The sequence below is a fragment of the Chlorocebus sabaeus genome, chromosome 6, assembly GCF_047675955.1.
Source record: "Chlorocebus sabaeus isolate Y175 chromosome 6, mChlSab1.0.hap1, whole genome shotgun sequence".
Lineage (NCBI taxonomy): Eukaryota > Metazoa > Chordata > Mammalia > Primates > Cercopithecidae > Chlorocebus > Chlorocebus sabaeus.
This window is the reverse complement of record NC_132909.1, coordinates 50668944-50689677: the sequence shown is the minus strand read 5'-3', so window position 1 is coordinate 50689677 and position 20734 is coordinate 50668944. Positions and strand designations below refer to the sequence as shown.

The 20734-nt window shown below is 45.4% G+C and overlaps 1 protein-coding gene across 2 annotated transcripts; it reads left to right on the top strand.

Moving 5' to 3' along the window:
- Positions 1–572: 572 nt before the first annotated feature.
- On the top strand, positions 573–20183 carry LOC103233946 (uncharacterized). Of its 2 annotated transcripts, XM_007995345.3 has the most exons (4): positions 573–794; positions 13391–13517; positions 13722–13782; positions 15497–20183. In XM_007995345.3, exons 1-4 carry the CDS (start codon positions 792–794, stop codon positions 17961–17963), a joined length of 2658 nt encoding a protein of 885 aa, XP_007993536.3. In that variant the 5' UTR covers positions 573–791; the 3' UTR covers positions 17964–20183. The 2 variants fall into 2 exon arrangements, with proteins under 2 accessions (XP_007993536.3, XP_007993535.3); XM_007995344.3 differs by lacking the exon at positions 573–794 and having other exon boundaries at positions 13382–13517.
- Positions 20184–20734: the final 551 nt, after the last annotated feature.

The following is a 20734-nucleotide window of genomic DNA, read 5'->3' as shown; positions in this document are numbered from 1 at the left end:
TGGCACAATCTCGGTTCACTGCAGCCTTTGCCTCCCGGGTTCCAGCGATTCTCCTGCCTCAGCCTCCTGGGTAGCTGGGATAACAGGCAGCTGCCACCACGCCTGGCTAATTTTTTTTTTTTTTTTTTTTTTTTTTTTTTGAGACGGAGTCTCGCTCTGTCGCCCAGGCTGGAGTGCAGTGGCCGGATCTCAGCTCACTGCAAGCTCCGCCTCCCGGGTTCACGCCATTCTCCTGCCTCAGCCTCCCGAGTAGCTGGGACTACAGGCGCCCGCCACCTCGCCCGGCTAGTTTTTTGTATTTTTTTAGTAGAGACCGGGTTTCACCGTGTTAGCCAGGATGGTCTCGATCTCCTGACCTCGTGATCCGCCCGTCTCGGCCTCCCAAAGTGCTGGGATTACAGGCTTGAGCCACCGCGCCCGGCCCGAAATGCAAATTTTCAAAAAGCCCGGCGCAGAGAGGGAACTTGACCTTGGACTGTAGCTAGAAGCCGTCAGTCCTGCTGGGCTTGGCCCTGTTACCCAGGACTTCTGCTGTCACTCAGGACGCAGGGGGCGGGGCCTGGCGCCCCACCCAATCAGAGTCGCTGGGGTGGGGCCCGGCCAACTGTTTATCTGCGGGAAGAACTGGGTGGTATTCCCGCTCTCCTCAGTCTTTGGCTCCCCCAGCCGGGGGAGGTTGGCACCCCGTTTTTCCTGCTCTGAGAGGGACCAGTTGCCATCGCCATACTTCTGTAGCTCTGTCGTCTGCGTTGTCACTGCTCTGGACGTGGTAGTTACCTGAAAGCGAGGAAATGGTGAGAATGAGCCCCCACTGGGAGTTCCGAGATATGGGGCGGGTTGGCAGGGGCTGGTTGGAACCGGATGGAAGTGGCTGTACCGGGACCCGGACCTCCCCGCGGCGACTCCGGGTCTGGGGCCTGAGCACCCCTGGCGCGGCTTAGCCTTCGGTCCAGTCGGCCGCCCGGTGCGGCTGGGCAGACAGCCGGAGCCCCGGGCGCCCTGTCTTGTCTCTGCGCGGCGACTGCGGCCCCAGCCCCAGAGCCCTCTCTGGACAGCTCCGCACCCGCAGCTCCGAGTCTCTCCATATTGTGCGGGGGTCACGGGAGGGTCACGGAGGCAATCCCGCCTCGGGTGTGGGGTTCGTGCGGGAGGAGCTGCGCTGTGAGGCCCCCAGTGCCCCCTTTCTCCTGTTAAAACTTAAACAGGCCCCGTGCTGGGAATAAAGGCGTGAGCCACCGCGCCTGGCCTAGCTTGGAGAACTTGTGACAGTGGATAACTGTTTTCCCTGTTATCTGTGGCATAGAGCTTGGCAACTGCTGTCATGTTTGTGTTCACATCATGATCAATGTGTACTAGATGCTTTATTTATTTATTTATGTATTTTTTTTTTTTTTGAAACTATTCTCCTGCCTCAGCCTCCCGAGTAGCTGGGATTACAGGCGCCCGCCACCATGCCCAGCTAATTTTTTTTGTATTTTTAGTAGAGACAGGGTTTCACCATGTTGGCCAGGCTGGTCTTGAACTCCTGACCTCAGGTGATCCGCCCGCTTCGGCCTCCCCAGGTGCTGGGATTACAGGCGTGAGTCACTGCGCCCGGCCGTGTACTAGATGCTTTGTTGTAACCGCCTCAGGGGTTATTCCTGCCTGTGCTGCAAAATGACCAGGGCGTTGCAGCAAAGAAAGTGTTTGATACTTGATGGACCATGCGATGCGGAAGACAGAGACAGAGTTAGCACTCAAATCAGTCTCCCCGGAGGCTTATAGTTAGGGATTTTTCTTTAATATTTTTTCCTTACATTTTTTTTTTTTTTTGCCCAGGCTGGAGTGCAATGGCACGATCTGGGCTCACTGCAACCTCTGCCTCCCGGATTCAAGCGATTCTCCTGCCTCAGCTTCCCAAGTAGCTGGGATTACAGGCGCACACCACCAAACCCTGCTGATTTTTATATTTTTAGTAGACTCAGGGTTTCACCGTGTTGGCCGAGGTGGTCTTGAACTCCTGACCTCAGGTGATCGACCTGCATCGGCCTCCCAAAGGGCTGGGATTACAGGCGTGAGCCACCAAACTTGGCCAGGGGTTTTTCAAAAGCAGATTGGGGGAAGAGGTGGTGGGAAATGGTCCTCCTGAGTGCTGAGTTGCTTCTAGAGGAGCAGGGTTGGTGGGCCTGAGTGGAACCATGGGTGTCAGACAAGCAAAAAACCTGAAAACACTTATCTGCAGAAATATCTTGGGACCAGTCTATACCACAGCAAAATTCAGGTTCTTCATCGCTTCCCACTCTATTCCCCCCACCCTCACTCATGGTTTTTCATTAGCTTTAGGAAGGCAGTGTTTAAGGAAAAGCTCTCATTTAAACTATAACATAAATGTCTTCCAAAGTTAGCTCAGCCTAAGCCTAGGAATAATTAAGGCAGCTTGAAAGATAAAGGCAAGAGGAGCGGTTGGCTAGATATCTTTCACTGCCATAATTTTTTCAGTGTTATAATTTTTTCAAAGGTGATTTCATTATCATGGAAATAGTAATAAAATAATATTGTCAACTTAAAAATAATGAGATTTCTATACAAAAATTAGCCAGATGTGGTGGTGTGCTCCTGTAGTCCCAGCTACTCGGGAGGCTAAGGCAGGAGAATTGCTTGAACCCAGGAGGTGGAGGTTGCAGTGAGCTGAGATCACGCCACTGCACTCCAGCCTGGGCGACAGAGTGAGACTCTCTCTCAAGTAAAATATTAATAATAATGATATTTCCCTGGAGGCCAGGCAGTCAAGGTTGCACTGAACCGTGATCACACCACTGCACTCCAGTCTGGGTGACAGAGTGAGACCCTGTCTCCAAAGTAAGAAAATTAGGCCGGGCGCAGTGGCTCACGCCTGTAATCCTAGTGCTTTGGGAGGCCGGGTCAGGCGATCACCTGAGGTCAGAAGTTCGAGACCAACCTGGCTAACACGGTAAAACCCCATCTCTACTAAAAATACAAAAATTAGCCGAGTGTGGTGGTGGTGCATCTGTAATACCAGCTACTCGGGAGGCTGAGGCAGGGGAATCGCTTGCACCTGGGAGGCAGAGGTTATAGTGAGCTGAGATAGCGCCATTGCACTCCAGCTTGGGCAACAAGAGCGAAACTCCATCTCAAAAAAAAAAAAAGAAGGCCGGGCGCGGTGGCTCAAGCCTGTAATCCCAGCACTTTGGGAGGCCGAGGCGGACGGATCACGAGGTCAGAAGATCGAGACCATCCTGGCTAACACGGTGAAACCCCGTCTCTACTAAAACTACAAAAAAACTAGCCGGGCGAGGTGGCGGGCGCCTGTAGTCCCAGCTACTCAGGAGGCTGAGGCAGGAGAATGGCATGAACCCGGGAGGCGGAGCTTGCAGTGAGCTGAGATCCGGCCACTGCACTCCAGCCTGGGTGACAGAGCGAGACTCCGTCTCAAAAAAAAAAAAAAAAAAAAGAAAAAGAAAATTATAAATTAATTTTAAAATAGTCAAGCATGGTGCTTCACACCTACATCCTAGCACTTTGGGAGGCCAAGGTGGGTGGGCAAGGGGTTGGGGGATCCCTTAAGCTCAGAGGTTTAAGACCAGTCTGGGTAACAGTGGAACCCCATCTTGACAAACTGCTTTAAAAATAGCCAGACATGATGGTGTGTGTCTGTAGTCCCCAGTCACTTGGGAGGCTGAAGTGGAAGGATTGCTTGAGCCGAGAGGTGGAGGCTGCAGTGAAGCATGATCATTCCTGGGCGACAGAGCAAGAAACTGTCTCAAAAAATAATAGAGATTCAAAAAATATAGTTAAAGGCTGGGTGCGGTGGCTCACGCCTGTAAACTCAGCACTTTGGGAGGCTGAGGTGGGTGGATCATGAGGTCAGGAGTTCGAGACCAGCCTGGCCAACATAGTGAAACCCCGTCTCTACTAAAAAAAATACAAAAATTAGTCAGGCGTGGTGGTGGGCGCCTGTAATCCCAACTACTCAGGAGGCTGAGGCGGGAGAATTGCTTGAAACCAGAAGGCAGAGGTTGCAGTGAGCCAAGATCACGCCACTGCACTCCAGCCTGGGCAATAAGAGCAAAACTCCATCTCAAAAAAATAAAAAATAGGCCGGGTGTGGTGGCTCACACCTGTAATCCCAGCACTTTGTGAGGCCAAGGCGGGTGGATCACAAGGTCAAGAAATCAAGACCATCCTGGCCAACATGGTGAAACCCCGTCTCTACTAAAAATACAAAAATTAGCCAAGTGTGGTGTCACGTGCCTGTAATCTCAGCTACTCAGGAGGCTGAGGCAGGAGAATCGCTTGAACCCGGGTGGTGGAGGTTGCAGTGAGCCAGGATTATGCCACTGCATTCCAGCCTGGCAACAGAGTGAGACTCTGTCTCCAAAAAAAAATAATAATAATAAATAAATAAATAAATAAAATAAAAAATAAAACAATTTAAAGTTCTAATGGCTTCAAATTGGAATTATTGACTTCCACAAATGTGTGTATTGTCTGAAAGGATTAGATATTTTTGCTTTCCATTTTGTGGTATGAAATGCAAATGCCTTATAATTTCCTTTCCATGTGTAAACCTGAACTTGAGTTTGAAGGATTTTGCTAGATTCTTCAAACACTGAGTGTTTTCTCATTGAATCAGGCCTGAGCCCAGTGACTGCAAGCTAAGGTCAATCAGAAGCCCGCAAAGAAAGGTCATTGAAGGCTCACTTGTTTCTTGCTAGGGAGCCTCCCCTGCAGTGTCCCAGCTGCTCACACTGACCATGGGACAAGCCCTTTATGCTGAGAGAATCTGAGAGTACTGGAAAACTGGGGATCCACAGGCAGATGCAGCAGGTCAGCGATGCCCTTCTGAGGCTAGTTGTCCTAAGGTTTCTAAACATTTTTAATGAAATAGATGTGGATTTAGGTAAAGAATGACTTTTCTTTTTGTTCTTTTTTCCTTTTTCTTTTTCTTTTAGACCAAGTCTTGCTCTGTCACCCAGGCTGGAGTGCAGTGGTGTGATCTCGGCTCACTGCAACCTGTGCCTCCCGGGTTCACGCCATTCTCCTGCGTCAACCTCCTGAATATCTGGGACTACAGGCACCTGCCACCACACCTGGCAAACTTTTGTATTTTTTTTTTTTTGAGACGGAGTCTTGCTCTGTCGCCCAGGCTGGAGTGCAGTGGCGCGATCTCGGCTCACTGCAAGCTCCGCCTCCCGGGTTCAAGCTATTCTCCTGCCTCAGCCTCGGAGTAGCTGGGACTACAGGCATGCACCACCACACCCGGCTAATTTTTTATATTTTTAGTAGAGACGGGGTTTCACCGTGTTAGCCAGCATGGTCTCGATCTCCTGACCTCGTGATCTGCCCGCCTCGGCCTCCCAAAGTGCTGGGATTACAGGCGTGAGCCACTGCACCCGGCTACTTTTGTATTTTTTTAGTGGAGACAGGGTTTTATGATGTTAGCCAGGATGGTCTCAATCTCCTGACCTCAAGTGATCCGCCCACCTCAGCCTCCCAAAGTGGTGGGATTATAGGCGTGAGCCACCGTGCCTGGCCTGTGCCCAGCAAATTTATATATATTTATATATATATATTTTTGTTTGTTTGTTTGTTTGTTTTTGTTTTTATTTTTTGTTTTTTGTTTTTTTTTGAGACAAAGACTCGCTCTGTCGCCCAGGCTGGAGTGCAGTGGTGTGATCTCGGCTCACTGCAAGCTCCGCCTCCCGTGTTCACGCCATTCTCCTGCCTCAGCCTCCCGAGTAGCTGGGACTACAGGTGCCCGCCACCACGTCCGGCTAATTGTTTGTATTTTTATAGAGACGGGGTTTCACCGTGTTAGCCAGAGTGGTCTCGATTTCCTGACCTCGTGATCTGCCCGCCTCGGCCTTCCAAAGTGCTGGGATTACAGGCGTGACACCACTGTGCCCAGCAATTTTTATATTTTTAGTAGAGACAGGGTTTCACCATGTTGGTCAGGCTGGTCTCAAACTCCTGATCTCCATGATCTACCCACCTTGGCCTCCCAAAGTGCTAGGATTACAGGGGTGAGCCACCGCGCCCAGCCAGGAATGACTTTATTCCAAAGGAGAATTGAAATAAGGAAAAGGGACGAAGTATAAGATCTGTAAGCATCTGAAAGTTAGCCCAAAAAGGATTTTTTTTGTTTTTTTGTTTTTTTGTTTTTTTTTTTTTTACAGAGAGGCGAAAACAAGGTTTGGAAGAAGGTGCGAGTGGGAGGTCATGATACAATTTCATTTGTTAATAATTTGTATTTTAGGCCAGTTAGCCAGGATGGTCTTGATCTCCTGACCTTGTGATCCGCCCGCCTCAGCCTCCCAAAGTGCTGAGATTGCAGGCGTGAGCCACCGCGCCTGGCCCTCTTTTGTTTTTTTCAGAAATAATTCAGGGCCAGTCCATAAAGTGAAAGCAAGTTTGTTATGAAAGTAAAGGAATAAATAATGGCTACTCCATAGGCAGAGCAGCCGGAGAGCTAATTGTTTAAAAGAGCATGACATGGCTGGGTGCGGTGGCTCATGCCTGTAATCCTAGCACTTTGGGAGGCAGAGACAGGTGGATCACAAGGTCAGGAGATCGAGACCATCCTGGCTAACACAGTGAAACCCTGTCTCTACTAAAAATACAAAAAATTAGCCGGGTGTGGTGGCGGGCGCCTGTAGTCTCAGCTATTTGGGTGGCAGAGGCAGGAGAATGGCGTGAACCCAGGAGGTGGAGCTTGCAGTGAGCCGAGATTGCGCTACTGCACTCCAGCCTAGGCGGCAGAGTGAGGGAAAAAAAAAAAAAAGAGCATGACACCTCCTCTGCCCCTTGCTCCCTCTTTTGCATATGTGACCCTGGCTCCTCTTGCCTTCCACCATAAGAAGGAACTTCCTGAGGCCCACACCGGAAAGACGATTCCAGTGCCATGCTTCTTGTACAGCCTGTAGAACCATGAGCCACATAAACCTCTTTTCTGTGTGATTTATCCTGCCTCAGGTATTTTATAGAATCGCAAAACCAACTAACACAGCCCTTTTGCCTTTCTGTGTTTCTGCCTTGGTTTATACAACTGTATGTGCAGTGACAAAAGTCTGTGCGTCTGTCAGGGGTGCTGAATGTACATGTCCTATGAATCTGGAAGGCTTGCATTTTCTGGCCTGGTGGGAGTAGTAGCACCTCTCTTCCAAGGTGAACAGAAGGGATGAGAGTACACCTCTTTGTCTTGTGGGAATTGGGAACAAGCAGTTAGTTTTGTTTTTCTGTTTGTATTTTGTGGACCTCAGGAACCTAAGGTGGGAGGTGGTGGCCCCAAACGCCCCTAGATCGAAGTGGGCAGGGACACAGTTAGTTTTTTACTAAGAAGAAGGAGAGTAGTTTTGCATTTTCATACCTGTCTTATGGTCGGATTTGCTTTGTTCTTAGTGCATCTCTTGTCATCTTATAGAATATTCTCTTGTATTTCTAGTTTGAGTGTTTTTATTCATGAGGTGATGTTGAGGTTTGTCATATGACTTTTTCGCATCTATTAGGACATTCTTTTGGTTTTTGATGTTGAGTCTGTTATTATGGTGTATTGAATGAAGTTCAGAGATAAAGCAACCTTGCTTTCCTGGATTAAATCCCACTTGATCATGAAGTTTATATGTTGTCATATATCGATAAGTTTTCTTTTTTTTTTTTTTTTTTTGAGACGGAGTCTCGCTCTGTCGCCCAGGCTGGAGTGCAATGGCGCAATCTCGGCTCACTGCAAGCTCCGCCTCCCGGGTTCACGCCATTCTCCTGCCTCAGCCTCCCAAGTAGCTGGGACTACAGGCGCCCGCCACTGCGTCCGGCTAATTTTTTCTATTTTTAGTAGAGACGGGGTTTCACCATGGTCTCGATCTCCTGACCTTGTGATCCGCCCGCCTCGGCCTCCCAAAGTGCTGGGATTACAGGCGTGAGCCACCGCGCCCAACCATCGATAAGTTTTCTTTGCAAATATGTTGCTGAAGCTTATGTCAGAATTTAAGGAAGTTTGTTTAATACAGTATTATAGTATATCCTAGCATTATCGTGTATAGTGTATCATGTATATGTGTATATATATACATGTTATATATATGCACACTTGTAGTATATGTATATTGTATGTGATTTAGTTATGGTAGGTAATTGGTAAATATATGTAACTTGTACATTATATATAACTACCACATATAAAGGTATTATAGTATATAGCATTAAGCTATTATAGCATAAATTTATATAGTTTTCTCCTCCATAGTATAATGCACTTCATTTCCATATCAGCATGCAAAATTATTCAATTACATCAGTCTTATCCTTTCATGGGAACAAAGGAGAATCTCCCTCTCTTGATGCTACAGAAAGTGCCACCCAAAAATCTTCATAATCTTGGACTTAGGGAAAATATTTTCTTTTTTTTTTTTTTTTTTTTTGAGACGGAGTCTCACGCTGTCGCCCAGGCTGGAGTGCAGTAGCCGGATCTCAGCTCACTGCAAGCTCCGCCTCCCGGGTTTGCGCCATTCTCCTGCCTCAGCCTCCGGAGTAGCTGGGACTACAGGCGCCCGCCACTTCGCCCGGCTATTTTTTGTATTTTTTAGTAGAGACGGGGTTTCACTGTGTCAGCCAGGATGGTCTCGATCTCCTGACCTCGTGATCCGCCCGTCTCGGCCTCCCAAAGTGCTGGGATTACAGGCTTGAGCCACCGCGCCCGGCCGGAAAATATTTTCTGACATGACACTGGGAGCACTAGCAGCAAAGAAAAACTATGTCATTTAGACTACATCAAAATTTAAAACTTTTGTGCTTAAAAAAATACCATCAAGGAATTGAAATAGCCAGGCATGGTGGCTCACGCCGGTAATCCCAGCACTTTGGGAGGCTGAGATTGGCAGATCGCTTGAGGTCAGGAGTTTAAGACCAGCCTGGCCAACATGGTGAAACCCCGTCTCTACTAAAAATACAAAAATTAGCCAGGCATGCTGGCACATGCCTGTAATCCCAGCTATTTGGGAGGCTGAGACAGGAGAATCACTTGAACCTGGGAAGTGGAGGTTGTGGTGAGCTGAGATCACACCATTACATTCCAGCCTGGGCAACAGAACGAATCCATCTTGAAAAAAAAAAAGAGGCCAGGTGTGGTGTCTCCTGCCTGTAATCCCAGCACTTTGGGAGGCCACACGGACAGATTGCCTGAGGTCAGGAGTTCAAGACCAGGCTGGCCAACATGGTGAAACGCTGTCTCTACTAAAAATACAAAAATTAACTGGGCATGGTGGTGGGCTCCTGTGAACCCAGCTACTAGGGAGGCTGAGGCAGGAGAATTGCTTAAACCCAGGAAGCAGAGGTTGCAGCGAGCTGAGATCACACCAACTGCACTGTAGCCTGGATGACAGAGTGAGATTCCGTCTCAAAAAAAAAAAAAAAGAAAAAAAAGAAAGAAACTGAAGCATGTGTGGTCATGCCACACTGAACACATCTGTTCTCTGTAGCTAAGCAGAGTTGGGCCTGGTTGGTAAATGTATAGAAAATGCCTGGGAATACTGGCTGTTGTATGCTTAAAAACAAAAAAAGAAAGGATTTGACAAGATAATTCACCAAATGGAAGAAAACTTCTATATTGAATATCTGGTCCATCTTCTTCACATAGGGTGGGGGATGAATTGGTAGCCAGCACTCTGAGGCATCCTGGCCCATTACTGCGGGAGGTGAACTCTATCCTGCAGTCCTCTCTGGCAATGGTACACCCGCGGTCCCCAATCTCATCCAGTTTATGGGGAGACAACAAGAAGTGGTCATCAGGAGAGAAGTCTGACCTGGTGTTTTGGATGTTTGAGTAGGAGGTGCTCTCGGGAAACCCATCTTTCTTCCCACCAGAAGAGAACTTCTTATCACTAATGCACTGCAGATATGTGAATTAGGGCCTCAAGTCTAAGTCTGTATTCCTTGTAAAGAGGGATTACACTGAAAACTTGGTAAAAATTTCAAGGACGGTTTTATTGAGCACAATTGCAATATGTATTGAATAAAGCCTTATTTTTTGGCTATATGTTATAGTACAATTTAATATGGGAAAGAGATTGAACTCAACCTGAATGCATCAACAAGACAATTACATCTAAAGAGCAAGGTACCATAGAGGAACTTGGTAAGGTGTCAAGAGTTGGGGAAGAGAATATTAATAAATTATCATAGGTGAGGGAAACAACTTGATTATATATCAAGTTTGGGGGGATTCTCTCTAAACTCTCTTATTAGGATTTAGCTATAACTGGGCTCTGCAGGACAAACACAAAAGCTAGTCAGGAAGCGGGCTCCGAGGAGCCTTACTAAAGTATGGTCAAGGAAGGAGTCCTTGAGATCCTCCCAGCCTAGTTCTTGCTAGGGCTGATGATAAATCCTTAAATTTATAGTTTCCTCCCCACATTCCAAAACACTCCCTCATTTCCCCTCTCCAGTGGACATCATTATTAATCATGTATCCATACATGTGAAACTGTTGCGGTATTTTAATTGTTTACCATTTCTTTTCCACAAAGCAATAAGTGCTGGGTATATTCAACCCATTTTCCATGTGCCCCGAGAATACTCTTGTCTCTAATCCTAATGTAACATCATATACATTTTCATTACATTAGGATTAGAAACAAGTTCTGTTTAGAAATTTTATTTTCACATTGAAAATCAATCAGATTTGCTTCAGCTTTAAAGAGTGTGCTTATGTAAAATTAAATGAATGCTGGCAGCAAGCTGCACTTTTTTTTTTTTCTAAATAGGAAATAGGTTAAAAATGTATAACTTTATGAATATGAGGAAAGCACTCAATAACCACTGAAAACTACATTATATAAATCCTTGTGCCTGATGACTCCTGGTCCACTGACCTTCTTTTCATGAGTTTCTTGGCCCTTTTCATGTATCTTGCAGGAATGTCATTCAAATACTTTCCCTATCTTTTAATTAATTAGGTTTTTTTTTACTTGGTACAATAATTTATTATTATAAAAAATATTTAAATTTATTAGCTTTAGGAATTTTACATGTACTGTTGAATTAGTTTGACAAATCTATATAACTCGTCTAAGATGAATAATACTGTATTTTTTTTATGAGTGGCCTTTTGCAATTAGTATAGAATCCTGAATTTTCTTTTCTTTTTTTTGAGATGGAGTCTCACTCTCTTGCCCAGGCTGGAGTGCAGTAGTGCAATCTTGGCTCACTGCAACCTCCACCTCCTGGGTTCAAACTGTTCTCTGCCTCAGCCTCCCAAGTAGCTGGGATTACAGGCACCCCACCACCATGGCCGGCTAATTTTTGTATTTTTAGTAGAGACAGGGTTTCACCATCTTGACCAGGCTGGTCTTGAGCTCCTGACCTCGTGATTCACCCTGCCTCAGCCTCCCAAAGTGCTGGGATTACAGGCGTGAGCCACTGCGCCCAGCTGAACCCTGAATTTTCTTTTTTTTGAGACAGTCTCTCTCTGTCACCTAGGCTGGAGTGCAATGGCACAATCTCAGCTCACTGCAAACTCTGCCTCCTAGGTTCAAGCAATTCTTCTGCCTCAGCCTCCTGAGTAGCTGGGATTACAAGTGCATACCACCACGCCCGGCTAATTTTGGTATTTTTAGTAGAGACGGGGTTTCACCATGTTGGTCAGGCTGGTCTTGAACTCCTGACCTTGAGATCCGTCCACCTCAACCTCCTAAAGTGCTGGGATTACAGGCGTGAGCCACTGCACCCAGCCGAATCCTGAATTTTCGTGCTTGTTGTAGCATGGGACAGAAGGTTTCTTTGGTTTTTTGTTTGTTTGTTTGTTTGTTTGTTTGTTTGAGATGGAGTTTTGCTCTTCTTGCCCAGGCTGGAGTACAATGGCACTATCTCGGCTCACTGTAACCTCTGCTTCCCGGGTACAAGCAATTCTCCTGCCTCAGCCTCCCGAGTAGCTGGGATTACAGGTGCTCGCCACCACACCCGGCTAATGTTTTTGTATTTTTAGTAGAGACGGGTTTCACCATGTTGGCCAGGCTGGTCTTGAACTCCTGACCTCAGGTGATCCGCCTGCCTCGGCCTCCCAAAGTGCTGAGATTACAGGCGTAAGCCACCGCGCCCGGCCCCAGAATGTTATTTTGTAAGACTAAATACTATCCCACTGTAAGTATATGCATACCACATTTTCTTTATCCATGTAGACATCAGTGGACATTTGAATTGATCTGTCTCTTGGCTATTGTGAACAGTGGTTTTCAAATATCTCTTCAAAGATCCAACTTTATATGAATTGAATATAAATAAACGTAGAAATGGGTTGCTGGAAGAAAATATTTTTTTACTAGTTTTTCAGGCATCACCATACTGTTTTCCATAGAGGTTGAGGCATTTTGCAATCCTTTGGTCAGAGCACAGAGGTTCCAATTTCTCAACATTTTTTCCAAAGTTTATATTTGAGGTGTTTGATTTTTCTTTTTTCTTTTTTCTTTTTTTGAGACAAAGTCTCGCTGTTGTTGCCCAGGCTGGAGTGCAATGGCACCATCTACCCTCGCTGCAGCCTCGCCTCCCGGCTTCAAGCAATTCTCCAGCCCCAGCCTCACGAGTAGCTGGGATTACAGGTGCACGCCACCACGCCCAGCTAGTTTTTTGTATTTTTTAGTAGAGACGGGGTTTCTCCATGTTAGCCAGGATGGTCTCAATCTCCTGACCTCGTGATCCACCCGTCTCGGCCTCCCAAAGTGCTGGGATTACAGGCTTGAGCCACCGCGCCTGGCCGGTGCGCTGGAGTTTCATCCCTGAACCTTGTCTCCTTTCAGCCTTCAGCATTTCATCAATTACAATGTAAGTTTTCCTACCACGGTACTGTTTTTCACAAAATTTCTATTCATGAGTTTTTTATTTAGATAGTTCTGACTCTCTTATCAGTTGGGTTGGTTGAACCCCTTGCAAAATCCAGTTTTTTTGCTTTTGTTGTCTGCACTTCAATCAAAATAAAATCCCCCTTCCAGGTAATCATCAATGGTTAAACTTTGTGAACAGGCATTTTCAAGGATATATAGCCTCAGGACTGCTAATGTTAACATTTTTTTGTATGTGAATTTAGAGGACTGTATTATGACAGGTGCTGTAAACCCATGCTACAAACAGACATTAAGAGCAGCCCAGGCAGTGCACCTTTCTCCCTGGATTCCATGAAAAGACACATTTTTCAATTCTGCTGTTGGTTTATGCTTAATTCTGTTCCAGCATCAGAAGTGCTTTATAGAAGAAAGTAAGTGTAGACAGAGAGTAATGGGTCGGATGACCAAGAAATGGAATAAATGTTTGGAGTCCATAGCACCATGGAAACGTCTTAGGAAGAGGGTATAGACCCCCAGTGCTGTCAGTCTCACCCATCCTCCTCTATACGTGTGGGATGTTTCAGGACTCGGTGGCTTTCGAGGATGTGGCTGTGAACTTCACCCAGGAGGAATGGTCTTTGCTGGATCCTTCCCAGAAGAATCTCTACAGAGAAGTGATGCAGGAAACCTTGAGGAACCTGGCCTCTATAGGTAAGAGTGACAGTATTATGTTTCCCAATGAATGAGACAAGTGTTTGTAGCTCATTAATGCGTTCCTTGATTTGGAATATGGACAGGCAATACTTTGATGAATAAATGAGGTATGGCTCTAATGTCCCATGAACATAGAATCTATAGTCATTTTTTCATAATTTTATTTTAATTCAGCACTATTTTTCTGATTCTGTATTTTAGGAGAAAAATGGAAAGACGAGAACATTGAAGATCAGTACAAAAATCCCAGGAATAATCTAAGGTGATTTAAACTCACAAGACAAAGCAATGTCTCTCTAGAAAATCTTAGAACGCAAGAATATGTTAAGAAGAAGCAAATAAAGAAAATATGCCTAGCATTAAATTTATTTATTCTTAAAATATTCACTCTAAAAACTTATGTTTAAATGTGACATAGGCTGGGCACAGTGGCTCACACCTGTAATTTCAACTGTTTGGGAGTTGGAGGTGGGAGGATTGCTTGACGCCTGGAGTTTGAGAAGAGCCTGAGCAAAATAGCGAGACTTCATTTCAAACAAAGAACTAGCAATACATGTGGCATACACCTGTAGTCCTAGCCACATAGGAGGCTGAGGCAGGAAGATCACTTGAGTCCAGGAGTTCAAGGGTGCTGTGAACCACGATGATGCCGATGCCACTGCCACTGCCCTCCAACCTGGGCTATATGGTGACCCTGACTCAAGAAAATGATACAGAAGTTTAGTATTTGTAAAACAGTAAACATGTAAATATTATTAAGAATTTTCGACTGGGCGCGATGGCTCATGCCTGTAATCCCAGCACTTTGGGAGGCCGAGGTGGGCGGATCACAAGGTCGGGAGATCGAGACCATCCTGGCTAACACGGTGAAACCCCGTCTCTACTAAAAAAATACAAAAAAACGGGCTGGGCACCGTGGCTCAAGCCTGTAATCCCAGCACTTTGGGAGGCCGAGATGGGCGGATCACGAGGTCAGGAGATCGAGACCATCCTGGCTAACACGGTGAAACCCCGTCTCTACTAAAAAATACAAAAAACTAGCCGGGCGAGGTGGCGGGCACCTGTAGTCCCAGCTACTCGGGAGGCTGAGGCAGGAGAATGGCGTAAACCCGGGAGGGGGAGCTTGCAGTGAGCTGAGATCCGGCCACTGCACTCTAGCCTGGGTGACAGAGTAAGACTCCGTCTCAAAAAAACAAAACAAAACAAAACAAAAAAAAAACTAGCCGGGCGAGGTGGCGGGCGCCTGTAGTCCCAGCTACTCGGGAGGCTGAGGCAGGAGAATGGCGTAAACCTGGGAGGCGGAGCTTGCAGTGAGCTGAGATCCAGCCACTGCACTCCAGCCTGGGCGACAGAGCGAGACTCTGTCTCAAAAAAAAAAAAAAAAAAAAAAAAAAAAAAATTATCCAGGGGTGGTGGCGGGCACCTGTAGTCCCAGCTACTCGGGAGGCTGAGGCAGGAGAATGGCGTAAACCTGGGAGGCGGAGCTTGCAGTGAGCTGAGATCCAGCCACTGCACTCCAGCCTGGGCGACAGAGCGAGACTCTGTCTCAAAAAAAAAAAAAAAAAAAAAAAAAAAAATTATCCAGGGGTGGTGGCGGGCACCTGTAGTCCCAGCTACTCGGGAGGCTGAGGCAGGAGAATGGCATGAACGCAGGAGGTAGAGTTTGCAGTGAGCTGAGATCGCACCGCTGCACTCCAGCCTGGGTGACAGAGCGAGACTCCGTCTCAAAAAAAAAAACAAAAAAAAAACAATTATCATATAGTGTTTTTCTTTTTTAAACATATGATTTTTTAAAAATAATAGGTATAGATAGACCATCTTGTAGCCATATGGTCCAGTCAACTTCCAACAATTTAGACAGGGTAGAAAGCCTACACTTTCCTGGATAATGTAGAAAATGCAAGTGCAATCCTTGTTAATAAACATAAAATCACTTACAAACAAACCCTCAATAATGTGCTTCTCATTTTTCACAGAAGTCTTCTGGGAGAGAGAGTCGATGAAAATACAGAAGAAAATCATTGTGGAGAAATTTTTAGCCAGATTCCAGATAACACACTGAACAAAAAAACTTCTCCTGGAGTAAAATCATGTGAAAGCAGTGTGTGTGAAGTCTTCCTGGGTCATTCTTCCCTTAATAGGCACGTTAGAGCTGACGCTGCACACAAGCCATCTGAGTATCAGGAATATGGACAGAAGCCATATAAGTGTCAACAACATAAGAAAGCCTTCAGATGTCACCCCTCCTTTCAAATGGAAGAAAAGGCTCACACTGGAGAAAAACTCTATGATTGTAAAGAATGTGGAAAAACCTTCATATCCCGTTCAAGCATTCGAAGACACATGATAATGCACAATGGAGATGGACCTTATAAGTGTAAGTTTTGTGGGAAAGCCTGCCCTTGTCTCAGCGTATATCTTATACATGAACGAGTTCACACTGGAGAGAAACCATATGAATGTAAACAATGTGGTAAAGCCTTTAGTTATTCAACTTCCCTTCAAATACATGAAAGAACTCACACTGGAGAGAAGCCTTATGAATGCAAGGAATGTGGGAAAGCATTCGGTAGTCCCAATTCCTTTTATGAACATAAAAGAACTCACACTGGAGAGAAGCCATATGAATGCAAACAATGTGGAAAAGCCTTCAGATGGTTCCATTCCTTTCAAATACATGAAAGAACTCACAGTGAGGAAAAGCCTTATGAATGTACCAAATGTGGGAAAGCATTCAAGTGTCCCAGTTATCTTTGTAGACATGAAGTGACCCACTCTGGGAAAAAGCCCTATGAATGTAAACAGTGTGGGAAAGCATTATCTTATCTTAACTTTCAAAGACACATGAAAATGCACACTAGAATGAGACCTTATAAATGTAAGACATGTGGAAAAGCCTTTGATTCTCCCAGTTCATTTCTAAGACATGAAAGAACTCACACTGGAGAGAAACCTTATGAATGCACGCACTGTGGTAAATCCTTCAATCGTTCCAGTTCCTTTCACTATCACGAAAGGACTCACACTGGAGAGAAACCCTATGAATGCAAGCAGTGTGGAAAAGCCTTCATTTCTTCCACTTCCTTTCGATATCATGAAAAGACTCACACTGGAGAGAAACCCTATGCTTGTAAGCAATGTGGGAAAGCCTTCAGATCTGCCTCACACCTTCAAATGCATAAAAGGACTCACACTCAAGAGAAACCCTATGAATGTAAGCAGTGTGGTAAAGCCTTCATTTTTTCCACTTCCTTTCGATATCATGAAAGGACTCACACTGGAGAGAAACCCTATGAGTGTAAGCAATGTGGGAAAGCCTTCAGATCTGCCTCACACCTTCAAATGCATGAAAGGACTCACACTGGAAAGCAACTGTATGAATCTAAACAATGTGAAAAAACCTTTGGATCTGTCAGAAACCTTCAAATTCATGAAAAGACACACACTGGAGCAAAACCCTATAAGGAATGTGGAAAAGCATTCAACAATTTCTCTTCCTTTCAAATACATGCAACGATGTATAGAGGACAGAATGCCTATGAATGTAAAGAGTGTGACAAAGCATTCACATCTGCCAAGATCCTTCGAGTACATGAAAGGACACACACCGGAGAGAAACCCTATGAATGTAAGGAATGTGGGAAAGCATTCAATTATTTTTCTTCTTTGCATATACACAAAAGGGTGCACACTGGAGAGAAGCCATATGAATGTAAGGATTGTGGGAAAGCATTCGGTTTGCCTGGTTCCTTTCGTAGACATAAAAGGGCTCACACTGGAGTGAAACCCTATGAATGCAAGCAATGTGGCAAAGCCTTCACTTCTTCTGGTTCCTTTCAGTGTCATAAAAGGATTCATACTGGAGAGAAACCCTATGAGTGTAAGCAGTGTGGCAAAGCCTTCATTTCTTCCACTGCCATTCGTAGACATGAAAGGACTCACACTGGAGAGAAACCCTATGAGTGTAAGCAATGTGGAAAAGCCTTTATTTCTTTCAGCTCCGTTCGGTACCACGAAAGGACTCACACTGGAGAGAAACAGTATGAGTGTAAGCAATGTGGGAAAGCCTTCATGTCTTCTACTGCATTTCAGTATCATGAAAAGACCCACACTGGAGAGAAACCCTATGAATGTAAGCAATGTGGGAAAGCCTTCATTTCTTCCAGTAGCCTTCGATATCATGAAAGGACTCACACTGGAGAGAAACCTTACGAATGTAAGCAGTGTGGTAAAGCCTTCAGATCTGCCACTCAACTTCAAATGCATAGAAAGATTCATACTGGAGAGAAACCCTATGAGTGTAAGCAATGTGGGAAAGCCTACAGATCTGCCTCACAACTTCGAGTACATGAAAGGACTCACACTGGAGAGAAACCCTATGAATATAAGCAATATGGGAAAGCCTTCAGATCTGCTAAGAACCTTCAAATACAGACAATGTAAACAAATGTTTATAGCAACTGCCTACTAACATGTTATTCTCTATTTGTTGTTGTTTGAGATGGAGTCTTGCTGTGTTGCCCAGGCTGGAGTACAGTGGCGTGATCTTGGCTCACTGCAAGCTTCACCTCTGGGTTCAGGCAATTCTCCTGCCTCAGCCTCCTGAGGAAAAAGATGCCTGGGATTACAGGTGTGCACTGCCATGCTTGGCTAATTTTTATATTTTTAGTAGAGACGAGGTCTCACCCTATTGACCACACTGGTCTTGAACTCCTGACCTGAAGTGATCCACCTGCCTCAGCCTCCCAGAGTGCTGGGATTTCAGGCATGAGCCACTGCACCCAGCTGTTATTCTCTATTTAGTTAATTGAGAAGCCGTAATAAAATGTCTCAGTGCCATCATGCATTAGATCAAGTTTATGTTACCACATTACTTTTCGAACATTATGAGTCAATATTACCAAGTGGACAAAATCCCAGACATCTTTTTCCTCAGGTAAATTTTAATTTTCATGCTTATATACTTAGAACATTTGATCCTAATTTTTTGTTCGTTCATAATACCAAAAGTTATCTCACATTTTTCAGAGTGACTTTGTGCCAAAAACCCTCAATAGCATACCTGTCATCAAAGAGGGTATAATTCACAAAAGGACTTACACTAGAGGAAAACCATATGACTGTAAGCCATGTGGGAAAGCATTTTCTGATCTGAGTGGCGATGAAATCCACATGGATTTCAGCCCTACAGATGGGCCTCTCTCCCTATTCATTTCTTTTTTTTTTTTTTCTTTTTTTTTGAGATGGAGTCTTGCTCTGTCGCCCAGGCTGCAGTGCAGTGGTTCGATCTTTGTTCACGGCAAGCTCTGCCTCCTGGGTTCATGCCATTCTCCTGCCTCAGCCTCCTGAGTAGCTGGGACTACAGGCTCCCACCACCACACCCAGCTAATTTTTTTTTTTTTTTTTTTTTTTTTTTTTGAGACGGAGTCTCGCTCTGTCGCCCAGGCTGGATTGCAGTGGTGCCATCTCAGCTCACTGCAAGCTCCGCCTCCCGTGTTCACACCATTCTCCTGCCTCAGCCTCCCGAGTAGCTGGGACTACAGGCGCCCACCACCGTGCCCGGCTAATTGTTTGTATTTTTAGTAGAGACGGGGTTTCACCGTGGTCTCAATCTCCTGACCTCATGATCCGCCCACCTCGGCCTCCCAAAGTGCTGGGATTACAGGCGTGAGCCACCGCGCCTGGCCTGAAAGGGATTTTTAATGTATTTTTTTCTTTTTTTTGAGACGGAGTCTGGCTCTCTCGCCCAGGCTGTAGTGCAGTGGTGAGATCTCGGTTCACTGCAGCCTCCACTTCCCAGGTTCATGTGATTCTCCTGCCTCAGCCTCCAAAGTAGCTGGGATACAGGTGGCCAACACCACGCCTGGCTAATTTTTGTATTTTTAGTAGAGATAGAGTTTCACCATGTTGGCCAGGCTGGTCTCGAACTCCTGACCTCAAGTGATCCACCCATCTGGGTTTCATGAAGTGTTGGGATTACTGGCGTGAGCCACCACACCTGGTCTTTGTATATACCTTTCTTGTATTACTTTGACCGTGGTAGGACAAATCCAACGGGCAAATGATCTAAAAGGCCAAGGCAGGAGGATCACAAGGTCAGGAGTTCGAGACCAGCCTGGCCAATATGGTGAAACCCTGTCTCTACTAAAGATACAAAATTAGCCAGGCGTGGTGGTGGGCGCCTGTAATCCCAGCTACTTGGGAGGCTGAGGCAGGAGAATCTTTTGAACCTGGAAAGCAGAGGTTGTAGTGAGCTGAGATCGTACCAGTGTACTCTAGCCTGGGAGACACAGCAAGACTCCATCTAAGAAAAAAAAAAAGGTTAACTTTAATTTTTGACAACCGCTCTAACAAGCAACTCAGGTTTATATGGAAAGAGAAGTATATCACTTATGAAGAAGTAACTGCTAAATAAGATGGAATTATGGCTTCTGTGTGATACTCTATTGTTAGGCAAGCACAAGCTCTTTATAAAAGCCCTGTTATATGTAACTGCATCAAACATCATGTGACTACATTACTTGGTTTCCTAAGGACAGTTTATTATTCCTTTATCCCAGTATAATTTTGCGTAGCCATCACTCTCTTTGTTATGGGTATCTATGCTTAAATAATAAGCTAAATGAGGTTTTGTAAATTGAATGATATTTTTAGCAAAGTGTTGGACTTTGTGAATTACTATGCCTGATATCAATGTGTCTTACCTGACTATATCACTCCTAAAAATTTCACTGCGGGTTGTGGTCCCTGGATTTCCTGAGGATTGATTGCCCATCCCCATTCCTGTAGATGAGCGCACAACGGTATAAGACTTTCCTGTAACACATTACAGTCTTCAGAGGTTAACATGATGTCATCAATATAATGAAACCAGGACCAGGTCAGATGGCTCACGCCTGTAGTCCCAGCAACAAGAGGCTGATGCGTGAGAATCACTTCAGCCCAGGCGTTCAAGGCTGTAGTGAGGTATGATTGCATCACTGCACTCCAGCCTGAGTGACACAGCAAGACCCTGTCAAATTAAATTAGCTAGATAAAATGATAAATAATGAAATAAAATTTAAATATATATATATATATATTTAAACCATGAAAGATGACAGGAATGGGAACGAAGACAAGCCTCTAGCCAACATTCTGTGACAAATCGTAGGACTTTGGAGATAACCCTGGAGCAACCCTTGAATGGCAGCCCACTCACTAGGGTGTCTTTC

Bases quoted from the DNA above. Each gene is read 5' to 3' on its own strand.
- LOC103233946 (XM_007995344.3), top strand. From the start codon at position 13,382: ATGTTTCAGGACTCGGTGGCTTTCGAGGATGTGGCTGTGAACTTCACC. The intron at 13,518-13,721 runs GTAAGAGTGACA...TCTGTATTTTAG, and splicing joins GAGGAACCTGGCCTCTATAG to GAGAAAAATGGAAAGACGAG. The intron at 13,783-15,496 runs GTGATTTAAACT...CATTTTTCACAG, and splicing joins AATCCCAGGAATAATCTAAG to AAGTCTTCTGGGAGAGAGAG.